The sequence below is a fragment of the Bacillus rossius genome, chromosome 1 (assembly GCF_032445375.1).
Source record: "Bacillus rossius redtenbacheri isolate Brsri chromosome 1, Brsri_v3, whole genome shotgun sequence".
Classification (NCBI taxonomy): Eukaryota; Metazoa; Arthropoda; class Insecta; order Phasmatodea; family Bacillidae; genus Bacillus; species Bacillus rossius.
The window spans coordinates 259,473,082-259,486,857 of record NC_086330.1 but is presented as its reverse complement, the minus strand read 5'-3'; the positions used below and the strand labels follow the sequence as shown (position 1 = coordinate 259,486,857).

The 13,776-nt window shown below is 40.2% G+C and overlaps 1 protein-coding gene across 1 annotated transcript; it reads right to left on the bottom strand.

Annotated features, from left to right (window-relative positions):
• Nucleotides 1-5,647: 5,647 nt before the first annotated feature.
• Nucleotides 5,648-8,995, bottom strand: LOC134530028 (uncharacterized). Its single transcript, XM_063364558.1, has 2 exons — nucleotides 8,941-8,995; nucleotides 5,648-8,907 (listed from the first exon to the last, which is right to left on the bottom strand). Exon 2 carries the CDS (start codon nucleotides 8,878-8,880, stop codon nucleotides 7,030-7,032), a length of 1,851 nt encoding a protein of 616 aa, XP_063220628.1. The 5' UTR covers nucleotides 8,881-8,907; nucleotides 8,941-8,995; the 3' UTR covers nucleotides 5,648-7,029.
• Between the last annotated feature and the right edge of the window lie 4,781 nt (nucleotides 8,996-13,776).

Sequence of the window (13,776 nt, the reverse complement as noted above, 5' to 3'; positions counted from 1 at the left end):
TCGCCGGTGTTGGTGCTGTCTTGGAGGCTGCCAGCTTGTCCTGGGCGGGCTGTCGGGGCCTGTCCTGGGCGGGGCGCGGGGGTTTTCCTTGGCCATTTTTGTGGCCCGTGGGGTTCTTCTTGAACCCCTTCTTCCTCTGCCACGGGTTGTTGGCAAGGACTGGGTAGTCCAGCTCATTGTGGCTGGGCTCCCAGTGCTGCTGCAGGGGCGCAAACCGGCTCCCGCTGGCCTGCGCCAGATAGTCGCCGAAGCACGGCGGCGGTGGGCCCCAGGGGTTGTGTCGTGGGGGGGGCGTGGCGCCCCTGTGGTGCCTGCTGTTGAGGTGGCTGGGGCTGGTCCGTGGCGCGCATGTCGCGGCGGGACTGCTGCTCCCGCTTCTTACGCTCTTGGGGGGGAAAGTGCCTCCGCGTCTCCTTCTTGTAGGCACTGCACCCTTTGAAGTTGGCGCAGTGCTGCTCGGTACAGTGGGCACACTTCTTGTGCTCTTGTTTGCCCCCGTTCGGGCAGTCGGTGGCGCTGTGCTGGCCGCTGCACCATCGGCAGACTGGTGCCGCACTGCAGCCCTTGCCGACGTGATTAAAACGCTGGCAGTTGCTGCACTGCGCCGGGCCCTTCGGACGTCGGTAGTCGTCTACGCGAATCCGCATTCCTGCGAACTCGCGCAGAGCCTGTATGCGAGCCGTGTCGCACGATTGCGGGACCTCGATGACGAGGGCGTCACACTTTTCCCGCCGCTGCCTGTTTTCCAGGAACCAGTGGTTCTGGACAGGCAGGTTTAGTGCGGCGAACTCCTCCTGCAGGAAGTCCGTCGGCGTGTGTCGGTGGACGCCGCGCAGCACGAATTTCTTCGGCACTTCGTGCTGTTGCAAGAGCACCGAATGCTGTGCCCCAATGGCCCGAAGGGCCTTATTCGCGCGTGCGTAGTCCGCGATGGAGGCGGTGTGCACCATGAGTTCGTCTTTACCGCGGTTGGTACATGAAAAACGCTCGGTGAGAGCGTTTTTCAGCGCATGGTACACACGCGGGTATTGGTGCCCCTGGTCAAGAAACACGAAGAGTGGCTTGACGCGAGGAGCCTTGGTCGCTGCTGCAGGCGGCTGTTGAGTGGGGGGGGGGGGGGGGGGGGGGGGGGGCTCGCCTGCTGGTCGGAGGTAGAGGCCGCCATCTCATGGTGCGACCTCTTTGCCTTCTTAGTGGCGACTGTCTGCCAGTCACCGTCATTCATTCCCTCCTGAGGGGAGGACGTCATTTCGTCGATTTCAGTCGTCATTATGATGTCCGTGCCTCACACCCTAGCGCACCCACTGACCGTCCCCCTGGGCTAAGTTAGCCGGGTTCAGGCTAGGCTGTAGGGGATCTAACTCCCCGGGTGTCACAGGGCTCGTTGGTCGTCAATACCTTAATACCTTTACCTTCACAGCACAACTGTTACCGCCTGTGCGCACTAGGCACACAGGCACCTTTCAAGACTCGTCTGCTGCCGGCTGTGATAGCACTGAGAAGTGCTATCAACAACTGAACAAGCTAGACCGCTGGAGCTGCTCCGGGACACGTCTGTCCTCTACCAAGGCGCAGCTGGAACTCCTCCAGCGACGAGAGCCGCCGCCGTTTCCTCATATGCTCGGCCGGGAGCGTGTGACAGCGATACCAGGAACTCTTACGTTCCCATAACTCGCTAGCGACGAGAGCTAAAAAAAAAAAAAAAAAAAAACACCGGATTATATAGCACTGAAACTACGACACCAGGAGCGCTGGTGTAACGGCGAACAGAGAAGGAGAAGGCAGGAGTGGGGAAAATAAGGGTGGGAAGAAGGCGGCAGGCTGGCGGAAGAGGGGAAAAGGGGGTAGGAGCGCTGCGCTGCGGCTGTAAGCAGAAGGCAGAAGCATCTGCTTCAAGTTTACAGAATAAACTTCGAAATCTACGTGTGCTTGCTGGCTAACACGACAGATCAATTTTTAAAAGAATTCAAAGAATGTTTTTAATCACCTTACTTACCTTCTAAATTACATGTATTGCCAAGGGATAACATTCTATTTCTTCATTATATCAGTAAAACATGTTCTGATTTTACCACATGCATTCTCTGAAATGGGCCCCAATCCGTAATAATAAATTCTATTTTGCAGATTGGTGTAAATATAATTTTAAAGAGTGGTATGTGACTGTTTATGATTTTAATATGAATAAAGTTATTCGTGAAAATGTCTATAACTGGAATATATCCATTCATGATAAGATTTCTTATTGTTTGCATGATTTAAAATATACACCATGAATAAACTTATCATTAAAATTTTGTCAGCAATCGGTGATAGTAAATTTGGGTAACACTAAGAAGTCATCAATGCTTATCATTTTCCATCGTACTAGTTCAGTGAAAATTACAAATACTTGCAGATTTCGGAAAAATTAGACAGTAGTTTATGATTTAGCTACTCTTTGTGACATTGGGCAATCGTTGATATCGTAATATTATATCATTTATTCCGTAAAAGTTTTTTGCATGTTTAGCAAAACTCATACATAAAATATAATACTAATAAAATACCCCGGGAATCACTAAAATAAGTAATGGTTTATACATATATTTTTACAATATATAGGCTGTAAGTACAGCTGGTTAATGCAATTAAAAATTATAATGAACTTAAATATTTATGTGATTGTAGAAATCATATTAATATTAATTATAGGTTAAATTAATTGAATAAAATGTCGCCGACAATACTTAAAGGAATCAATATTTATTAAATAAATAAATGCCAAACGTAATAACCTAGATTTTATTTGAATGAGTTAATTAAAATCATTTAACGTGGGTATTTTTAACACATAGCTTACATAAATCTTGAGCAGTTAGTTAAAAAGCACTTCTAACATTTGGACTTCAATTCACAATTTATTGCCCAGTGAATCCTGGTGATTAATTCCTTGTAAGAATATAAAGATTACACATTAATAGCCAAATCCCTATTATGACATACCGTATTTTTTTTTAAGATATCCTGGTATATATACAAAATGTATGTCTTATATTATTTAAAAAGTAAGTTATAACAATCGAACATATTTATTCTATAGTTAAATATAAAATAGTTCCTCTTTCCGGTTAAAACGTGTGTGGCGATAGGTGAAAATGGTCTAACGTCTAGTGTATAGGCGACGCCTGTCGTATAACACTAAAAGTAACCGAAGACGAATAGTTCGGACGCCAGGAGGGAAGTTGGTTTATCAGTACCTAAAGAAGCCCAAGAAGATCCCCAGATGTGGTCAGTGCAAAGATAAGCTGAGGGGCATCCAGCCGGCTCGGCCCATGGAGAGGTCACGCATGTGCAGAAGGAAAAAGACTGTGAAGAGGGCTTACGGAGGTGTACTGTGTCACAAATGTGTGAAAGAAAGGATTGTTCGTGCATTCCTCATTGAAGAACAGAAGATAGTGGTTAAAGTTTTAAAAGCACAGCAAGCATCAGTGAAGGCTAAGAAGGCTGAAAAATAAAACTTGTTAATATGTTTGTAAAGTAAAATAAAAATGTGATTTTCAAAAAAAAAATAAACTTCTTCTGTGACGCCTAATTTCATTAAATATTACCATTTATTATCATTAACAACCATATCTAAGGTAAATTTATTAATAAGCCAGACGGTACAACCTTTAACTTGTTAATGTCCTGGATTTAAGTTGGACATGGCTTACTCAAGAGTCCTTAGGTTGGTGACATGTTATGTTTTAATAATAGTAATAAATAATATTTTTATTTTTCAATGTCCAGTTTTTTTTCTAGCTCAGGGAGAAAATTTTGAAACTACTTACTCAACCTCTGGGTGTGAGACGATTTATATTGTGATTATTATTGATAAAAAAATATTAATAACTTCAATTCATTTGCGTCAAGAATGCGTATGCTATTAAATTATAGTATATACATTTAACTCTCATTCTAATGAAAAACAAATCATATCTGTACACTTACTTAAAATCCATCCAATCGTCATATATTGATCAAGCATTATTCACAAAAACAAATTAAATATACATGTCCTTCCAAAAACCTTTCCTTCTTTTTTAAACCATTATAGTCTCTCTTTTCCATAGAGGTACTTAGCTTATAACACAGCAACAACGATAAAAAAAAATTAAATGCTGAGAGAAATAAGACAAAGATAAAATAAATAAATGAAGTAATCACAAACTGCACAGATATGCAGTAACGACTGTGATGGTGACGTCACAGACTGCCGCTTCTTTGAAAGGAAATGAAAACATACATAACACTTGTACATTCTGGAGATTATTGTTCTGTTTTCAGTTTTCATTCAAACTCCTGGTCAATGTTGGCACTGCCTATTTTTAACTCTATTGCTAAATAACAACAAAAAAAAACCTTCATTCTGCGCACGAGCGCCACTTTTAGCACATAACACAGCACAGTTGATGAGTTGATTTAGAACAGCGCACACTTGCGCTTTTCCGTTGTAGAATTTTAACTCGTGGAACCTTGATAGCTGATTAAAGCTGCTTCCACTGCAACGTTCTTGTAGAAGTGACAGGAACACAGGCACCTTGGTAAGTAGATTTACCGAGAGTGCTGAGGCGAGAGATGTGATGGGGTTCGGGCCTGCACTCAACAATAGGCGGAGGTGCGCAGGACCCACTGCAACGACGACCGTCACACGGACAACATCACGGCCTCTGACGATCCATGACGTTGTCGACCTCGTGAGGATCCCGAAAACCAGCCGCTTCACCTCCTGAACCAGCAGACTGGTCTGCCGCTACTACAGCCCAGGTCGCGTCAACGCCCTGCCATGACTGCAGTTGGATGTGGTTCCACCAAGTCGTGTCGCAGTGCAGGATTCGCCGGATATTTTCCACTCTTACACACCACACCATCCGTCGTCTTCTCACTATCGCATCACTTAATAAGTCCCAGCTTTCATTCACTACCTTCGTCGCACACCTAACATAGTGTGTCCAAACCGCAATTAGCCATGCCAATTACACTCTTGGCAGTGTAACTTTCTGCTTACATTTAACCTTCGGTACTTCAAGTTGGTCGTACAGTCTGGCTTATACCCTCTAACTTAATAATACTCACTTAAGACTATAAAAATTTGATACTATACTTGCATTACCGATAAATCATAACACTAATATATACCTTAAAATTCACATTAATAATGCGTGAGGATATTTAAAGTATAAAATTACATTTACAGAAAGGTTACTCGTATTTGTTTGTTTAGTACAATGCGAAAATGTGGCTTTCTGCCTTGCTTATCTCCAAACAACTTAAATCAATTACATTAATTGGAAAATCATAATTAAATTCACCTCATCTTACAAATTATTATTTACAATAGCAATTAAAATGTTTTTCATAACAGGCTGGTACGAGATAAAATTAAAAAAAATATATAAACACACATTTTAGTGAACGGCTCACAGCTTGCGACTACATATCTTCCGTGAGTGTGCTTTTACACGTACGTTTTTGCGGTCTTCAGTAATAACAATACCTATTCTTACCGCTATTTCAATGTATCTTAAATGCTGTTAAAACATATGGAATCTCATTTATTTCAACCGTATAACCATTTTGCTACAGCAAATTATGACTGTTTTTACCATCTGTTGAGACTCTGCTTCGCATCTCACCAGTGTTATAGTTTCTTAATCTTGTCGATAAAGTTTACCAAATAAAATAGTGAATAAATTCCTCTCTGATATTTATTTTCAGTGGTGAAAAATTAGAACCTATTCTACTAATTTTTTTTTTTCATAATCTATCTTTGAATATAGTGTTACACACGAAAAGAAAGTGTGCTTTCCTAGTTTGCAGTCCTATGAGGACGCCATCCTAATAGCTTTCACAATCCTACTGAAAATTAAGAAGAAAAATAATGGCGTTGTGAAGTGTAAATAAAATTTAAAATTACGTGTTATCTTTTAATTTTTTTTTTCATTGTCAAAGAATAATGTATGGAATTTCTAAACATGGAAAGTTTACGCACTAAGTAAAATCTAATGTTACTGACGTACGCATGTCGGCTTGTAGTTGTATCTTACTAATCTTGAATGCAGTGTTGTGTTTTCACATCCATTCATGACGTGGTACATCTTGACAGAATATAGGCATTCCTAATTTTTCATTGCAGGCATGCTGGCTAATTTATTGTTTTCGTACACAATACAGCTGTTTTAAAGGTTATTTATATAACAAAAATCTTGCCAAAATTAAACAACAGCTTTCGTGTACACATATTGACTTCGTTGTTAACGAATAGTTTCATGTTGTAGGTGCTGCCATGTTATGTCTAAACCCCTTGGGTTGACATTCAAAACGCAGTAATAGCATCGCGGCTATATAAACATGTATAGGTCCTCTGACCTTCGACGAACTGCGCACAAATTCCTGACGTAGATGACGATGCATTCTTACGCCGGACATCGACGGGGCTCGGCCTCGTCGACACAAACACTGACAGTCACCTCTTCACGCGACTCCTCGGTGATTACAAACAAGGCAATAACAGTTCCCATGATACAGCTGAATAATATGTCTGAACTCGAGACTATCGTTTCGATACAATTTAATTCCACCAGCTGTATATTGCATTTTCTTCACAATAAACTTTCGCATATCAGCGTGCCGAAACTTAGTTGTTTATAATAATAGGTGCCTTATACTCTCTTAACTGCGTTAGATTGTACCTGCCTACGACACGTTTCGTAACAGGATCTGCAAGTGTGTAACAAATTTCGTTGTTAACCTCAGTAATAACAAAAGGACCTGTAAATAATAAAAATAATTTTCGTGTTACAAATTCCCATTTACGGCTTATTACAGATGTTTTCCTTAGAACCCATTCTCCGACTTTAAATCCTTTTCTTTTGGACGCAGTCCTCTTCCTCTGTCTTGCCGCAACTTCGGATGATAATTTCTGTTGTACGAATTGCTGAACCTCCTCTTTAGTAGGTAAATCATCTTCATTCTGTGTTCGTTGCGTATTTCGGTAGGTAATCGGGGTTAATTCCTAATTGTTGCGGAAGTAGCTGCAGTTGTAGGTACCCAGACACCGCCGTTGGCTGTGTTGTGTACTGTCGGCTGGAAGCTGGCCGCAATCGGGTTAATTGGCTCATTTCTAGCGAAGTAACTGAGCTGCTGCTGTTGCTGCAGTGGTGTGGTGAACGGTGGAGGGAATGAAGTGGAAGGTGGTTTATTGACAGAGTTGTTTTCCGCTGAGTGCGTACTGCGCTGTCGGTATTGCTCAGTAGGGGACTGACTTGGCAGTCGGTACTCTGCACGATAGGATCTCTGCTGCTCGGACGTCTGGAAATACTTGCGATGGTCATCGTATTCGTCTTCCGAGTAGGCGCGCCTCCTTCTGTCGGATTCCCTGTGTGTCCGTAGCTCCGGGGATGGTGAGCGTCTGTTGTTTCCCTTCTTGCTTTCAAATTGATTCCGTCGTTCGCCCTCATGGTCGCTGCTGTGATTCCTGTTGCTGGACCACCATGTTTTTTTCCTGTAATGCATAGAACGTCTTTTCTGGTGTTTACCTTGATATTGTCCCTTAAAAAATTGTTTGTGATAGGGATTCTCATCTTGGTATTGCCAATTCATGTAGTTTACGGAAGCTCGCCTGTCGTCCTTTGTTTTGACGTCCCGGTTCTGCCATGTATTGTGCATAGGCACATGCTTCTGATAAGCGTTACTGCGCTCTGTTTCCTCCCGTGACGTCTGACTGCGGTTGAGTCTCTCCAATTTATCAAACATCAACAGTTGTTCTCTAAACTCACCGACCTCACCATATGTTCTACCAGCTAGCTGGATTTGGTATTTTAGCGGGAGCTGAGTAAGCACCGTCGCTATAAATTCGTCATCAGACATAACCAAATCTAGATAACGAGTCCTCTCATACATACTAGAAATGTGGGCTTCTAATGACATGCCCTTCTTGGGGTCATATCGTTCAGTGTGTAATTGGGCCCTCAAGTTGCCTTGCGTCCTCAGACTCCAGTATTGTTGCCTGAACATGTCGATGAATTGCTGGTATGACGTGGTAGTTGTTTGTAACATTTCATACCAGTAGAACGCATTTCCTCTGAGCGCAGAGCCTAAACATTTAAGTTTTTCGGTGTCGTTAAGACCGAATGTACGGGCATATTCCTCAAATTTATTTAGGAATCGTATGGGGTTTTCTGTTGCCTTGCCCGTAAAGGTTGGCATAGATTCACTCCACTGCCTAGCTGGGTGGTGTAGTAGTGCAGCCTGATCGATGGTAAGACCGCCCACGGTAGCATTCAGCACGGGTCGCTCAGATGTTTGTGTAACTAGTGACTCTGCTGGTCCGTTAGCGCCCCTGTTGCTGTGTACTGGATTGTCACTCGGTTGTGTGGGTAATCTAGGGAACTGGTCTGTGTCTAATCCCTGAAACCGCCGCTCCAGCTCCTTCACTTGACTTTCCAGGTGTTGTTGAACACTGAACTGGTTATTCAATTGACTTTCGACGCGCTGGCACAGCTGTACCGTACGACAGTCAGCCGCCTTCTCTGCTACCTGCGTACACTCGTTACTCAGTGTATCGATCCGACTAGATAAGGTTGCGGTAGCCTCTTCTACTTGTTCGAGACGCAACTGTAACTGTTCAGTCTGTCCGTGCATTTCTTCCCTAAGTACAGTATGATTGCGAACACACTGATCCTGGATTCGTTGACGTTCTTCCCTGGCCGTAACTAGTAAAGCTGTTGTACTAGACTCCAGATCATTTATTCTAGAATGACCTTGTGCTACCTGTTCAGTTAACCGCTCTAGTGCTTCTTTCTGCTCTGACAAACGCATTTCAATACATTCCTGTACGTTATTTACGTTACCCTGCATTTGGTTTATCCTAGCTGAAAGCTCAGCCTGTCCCTGATCTATCTTAGCTGAAAGATCAACCTGTCCCTGATCTATCTTAGCTGAAAGATTATTCAGCGCTTGTAGTAATACTTCCATGTCAATGATGGTAGGTGTGGGTACAGATGCTGCACTAAAATTAGTGACAGTAGCAGGCTGAAAAGTAGCTACACTAGCTGCTACATTATCTGATGGCGCTAGACTATGCAAGCCACCGGTTGTGATATCCATGTCATAAGTGGGTAACTCAACATTAGGTGGTGGTGTAGATGGAGGTATAGCCGGTTGTGTATCTGTTATTGGCCGCTTCACGCTCTCACTCTCTCCTGCGTGTGTGTCTAACAATTGGGCATGATTTTCAAGTGATCCTGACATACTCAATTCTTCCGAATTTGCGGTCAATGCATCGCTGTTGGATAACTGTGTTCCTATTTCTACATTCTCGTCAACATCAGTTGATCCTTCGGTTCGATTCCTTAAGCTATAAACAATGGGATTAAGACGTGGCATAGCTCAATAGTGTATGAAACAAACTAGGTAATCATAAAGACAAAATATATACAACAAAAAAAAAACAATAATAATAATTATTATTATTGTGTCGTCTCACTACTCGTGCCCCACGGATGGGTTCCACTTCTTCTGTGACGCCTAATTTCATTAAATATTACCATTTATTATCATTAACAACCATATCTAAGGTAAATTTATTAATAAGCCAGACGGTACAACCTTTAACTTGTTAATGTCCTGGATTTAAGTTGGACATGGCTTACTCAAGAGTCCTTAGGTTGGTGACATGTTATGTTTTAATAATAGTAATAAATAATATTTTTATTTTTCAATGTCCAGTTTTTTTTCTAGCTCAGGGAGAAAATTTTGAAACTACTTACTCAACCTCTGGGTGTGAGACGATTTATATTGTGATTATTATTGATAAAAAAATATTAATAACTTCAATTCATTTGCGTCAAGAATGCGTATGCTATTACATTATAGTATATAAATTTAACTCTCATTCTAATGAAAAACAAATCATATCTGTACACTTACTTAAAATCCATCCAATCGTCATATATTGATCAAGCATTATTCACAAAAACAAATTAAATATACATGTCCTTCCAAAAACCTTTCCTTCTTTTTTAAACCATTATAGTCTCTCTTTTCCATAGAGGTACTTAGCTTATAACACAGCAACAACGATCAAAAAAAATTAAATGCTGAGAGAAATAAGACAAAGATAAAATAAATAAATGAAGTAATCACAAACTGCACAGATATGCAGTAACGACTGTGATGGTGACGTCACAGTATGTGACTGTTTATGATTTTAATATGAATAAAGTTATTCGTGAAAATGTCTATAACTGGAATATATCCATTCATGATAAGATTTCTTATTGTTTGCATGATTTAAAATATACACCATGAATAAACTTATCATTAAAATTTTGTCAGCAATCGGTGATAGTAAATTTGGGTAACACTAAGAAGTCATCAATGCTTATCATTTTCCATCGTACTAGTTCAGTGAAAATTACAAATACTTGCAGATTTCGGAAAAATTAGACAGTAGTTTATGATTTAGCTACTCTTTGTGACATTGGGCAATCGTTGATATCGTAATAATATATCATTTATTCCGTAAAAGTTTTTTGCATGTTTAGCAAAACTCATACATAAAATATAATACTAATAAAATACCCCGGGAATCACTAAAATAAGTAATGGTTTATACATATATTTTTACAATATATAGGCTGTAAGTACAGCTGGTTAATGCAATTAAAAATTATAATGAACTTAAATATTTATGTGATTGTAGAAATCATATTAATATTAATTATAGGTTAAATTAATTGAATAAAATGTCGCCGACAATACTTAAAGGAATCAATATTTATTAAATAAATAAATGCCAAACGTAATAACCTAGATTTTATTTGAATGAGTTAATTAAAATCATTTAACGTGGGTATTTTTAACACATAGCTTACATAAATCTTGAGCAGTTAGTTAAAAAGCACTTCTAACATTTGGACTTCAATTCACAATTTATTGCCCAGTGAATCCTGGTGATTAATTCCTTGTAAGAATATAAAGATTACACATTAATAGCCAAATCCCTATTATGACATACCGTATTTTTTTTAAGATATCCTGGTATATATACAAAATGTATGTCTTATATTATTTAAAAAGTAAGTTATAACAATCGAACATATTTATTCTATAGTTAAATATAAAACCATAACTTGATGTTTGATAATGCGGTCCCCATGCTGCAGCTGTTCTGGACGGGCAGCTCCGGCGGTACCGGACTTCATCTTCGACGACATCTCCACCTCACCATTACCCATGTCCAAGGTGAGCCGGTTTCCAGGACGACATAATACACTACTTGGTCAACATTTTCCCTGTCACCATTTCCTGAAGCAGCTTTGTCACAGGCCCGAGAACCACTCGCGTAGCCGTCACCGACCACTCTTCTCCACTCCTCGCCGCCAGCGACGAACCCTCTGGCTTCCTTCATCTGCTGATGACGTGGACAACCACAAGACCAAGCTTATAGAGTCTGAATACTGTTTAATGTTCATTGATATGAGGAGTTGTGACGAGGTTGTCAACCATTATGCTGGCGAGTGGGTTTGTTCTGTAGAGACAGTGTACGACGACGAGGCACTTGGAGTGTGCGATCGCCTGCAAGTGTTCTAGGGCCTGGTGCTTCGGCGGACATGCGGACTGGCGGCTGTGGTCCCTGCCTTTCTTTCACGGCCGCCGTGCTTGTGAGGACTGTCGCTGAAGGTACCTGCAGAGTGGCCGCATCAGGTCAATATGTGCTGGAGCCACTACGCAACTGCTTGTTGTACAGGCTCAAGGCGCTTCAGCATTGCTGAGGTTCACGGGGACCTGGCAGTCCGCATGATCACCGCTAGGCTCCACATGAGCAGAGTGCGGTCCATGAGCTGGGGGGAGGGGGACATGCGGTAGTCGTATAGGCTCGCTTGCTTGCTGCTGCTTTGGCACGAGACCGTCAGTTTGGTATTTGTTTTTGTTCTTAAATTAAAATAATAATTAATATTATTTTGGTTTAAATAAACTTATGCCTAAGTGTTACATTGTTTACTTTTTACGGTATACTTTTGGGATGTCGTTATAATATTTTAGAATTTTTTTTATTCTATTAAGATTTTATATTCACTTTCTTGTGTAAAATATGTTGGGGCTTCATTTTGCGTGTTGTGTTAGGTTTTTCAAAAACCATATTTATGTGAATTTAAGATTATATATGACATTGTAGGTGGCCCTCTTTAAGTTAAACGTACAGATTTATATTGATTGTAAACAGAGTATTTTATTCTTTTTTTGTTACTACTGTTAGTGGTGATGAGTATTATTATTTTTTTTTGTTTAGAGATATACGTATTTTCAACTCATTATTTTGATAGATTTTTAAGAGTGATTTATTTTGTGTTTATTAATTTAAATAGAAAAATTCGATGTGTTTCGTCAGTATTCTCTTTGTGTTGCCAGTAAATGAAATTATGACATGAACTATTAATAAATACGTGTTTAATTATAATTATTTTATTTTAAGTTTATTTAATTATTTATATTTACTCCCACCGCTGTGATTTTCGTATATGTTTAACATTTTTTTAATAATATATATATTTTATTATTGATATTTTTCCATCATTTGTCGTATATTCTCTTCTGCATAGATGAGCAATAGCAAAACTTTCTTTAGCACCAAAGATTGTCACATGAGGAATTCTCTTTATATTGAGAAAGTATGAGATGTAGAGCGAGAAAGAGAGATACATGTTTATTCATTGGGAAAAATAGAAGCATAGTTCTATAGACTCTGACATTATGTATATCATGTACCTGACATGCTACTTTGCCCGCCAGGTGTTTATTTGATACTATCAGGGCTTTTTAATAATATTTTCCTTTTTTGTACGCTCAACAATACAAGCCTTAATGTTTTATGGACTTACAAGTATTGCTCTCTTGTACCCCGCACACATATAATACCACCTTGACATACCTGCCTTAATTTCCTATCTCAATCTCTCGTTACCTGTTCCACTGACCCTTGGCACCTTTTTTCCGGTGACAGTTAACGCTTTATCCCTCCCGTCAAAACACCAGGCCAATAATATCACTTCTCTCCCCTCACCTGTTGGGAAGGAGAGGTGGGGCTGTAGGAACATGTCTTAGAACAAAATTTTGTACAAGAACAAGAGAGTCAGGGTGGAATGGCCCTAGGAGCCCTTGGTAGGCATGTGTAAACTGGTTTTTGGGGAGGGGAGGGAGCAGACGTTCTTCCAGATGGAACTGTGTGTGTTTTACATCAGCATCCTTAAGGTAGGTTACTGCATACTTGCATAAACATGCAATAAAAGATACTGCCTATGATTAAAATTTCTAACCAATACTATGTATTTAGAGAGAGAATACATACAAATATTTGAGAAACAGTGAAAAAAAAACTATTAAACATGAACAGTCATATCAACAAGCAGAGCAATAATGTTCTCTAACTGCCAATGATGTGGAAGACTCATGTGTGACACTTCATTATTTCTATATTTTTATAATATGTAACTACCAAACAGCTCCATGCAACATACACATCACACACCGCATGTGGTTTCCTGGTTCAGGTAAGTCTTCAGTGTTTATACAAATGTTAATCAATCAACTAACATTTAACTTAAACGTTGGTACTTGAAAACTCACTAGTGTTTGCACGAATATTATGTACAGTCCATTTCCGGTAATTAGATCAATTAGGGATTATCTATAAGAATCTTCTTTGATTCTATAAAAAATAAATTAATTGTTTCTTCTAGAAGAGGTTAGTTG

Excerpts from the sequence above, each read along its gene's own strand:
- LOC134530028 (XM_063364558.1), bottom strand. The coding sequence starts at position 8,880 with ATGCAGGGTAACGTAAATAACGTACAGGAATGTATTGAAATGCGTTTG.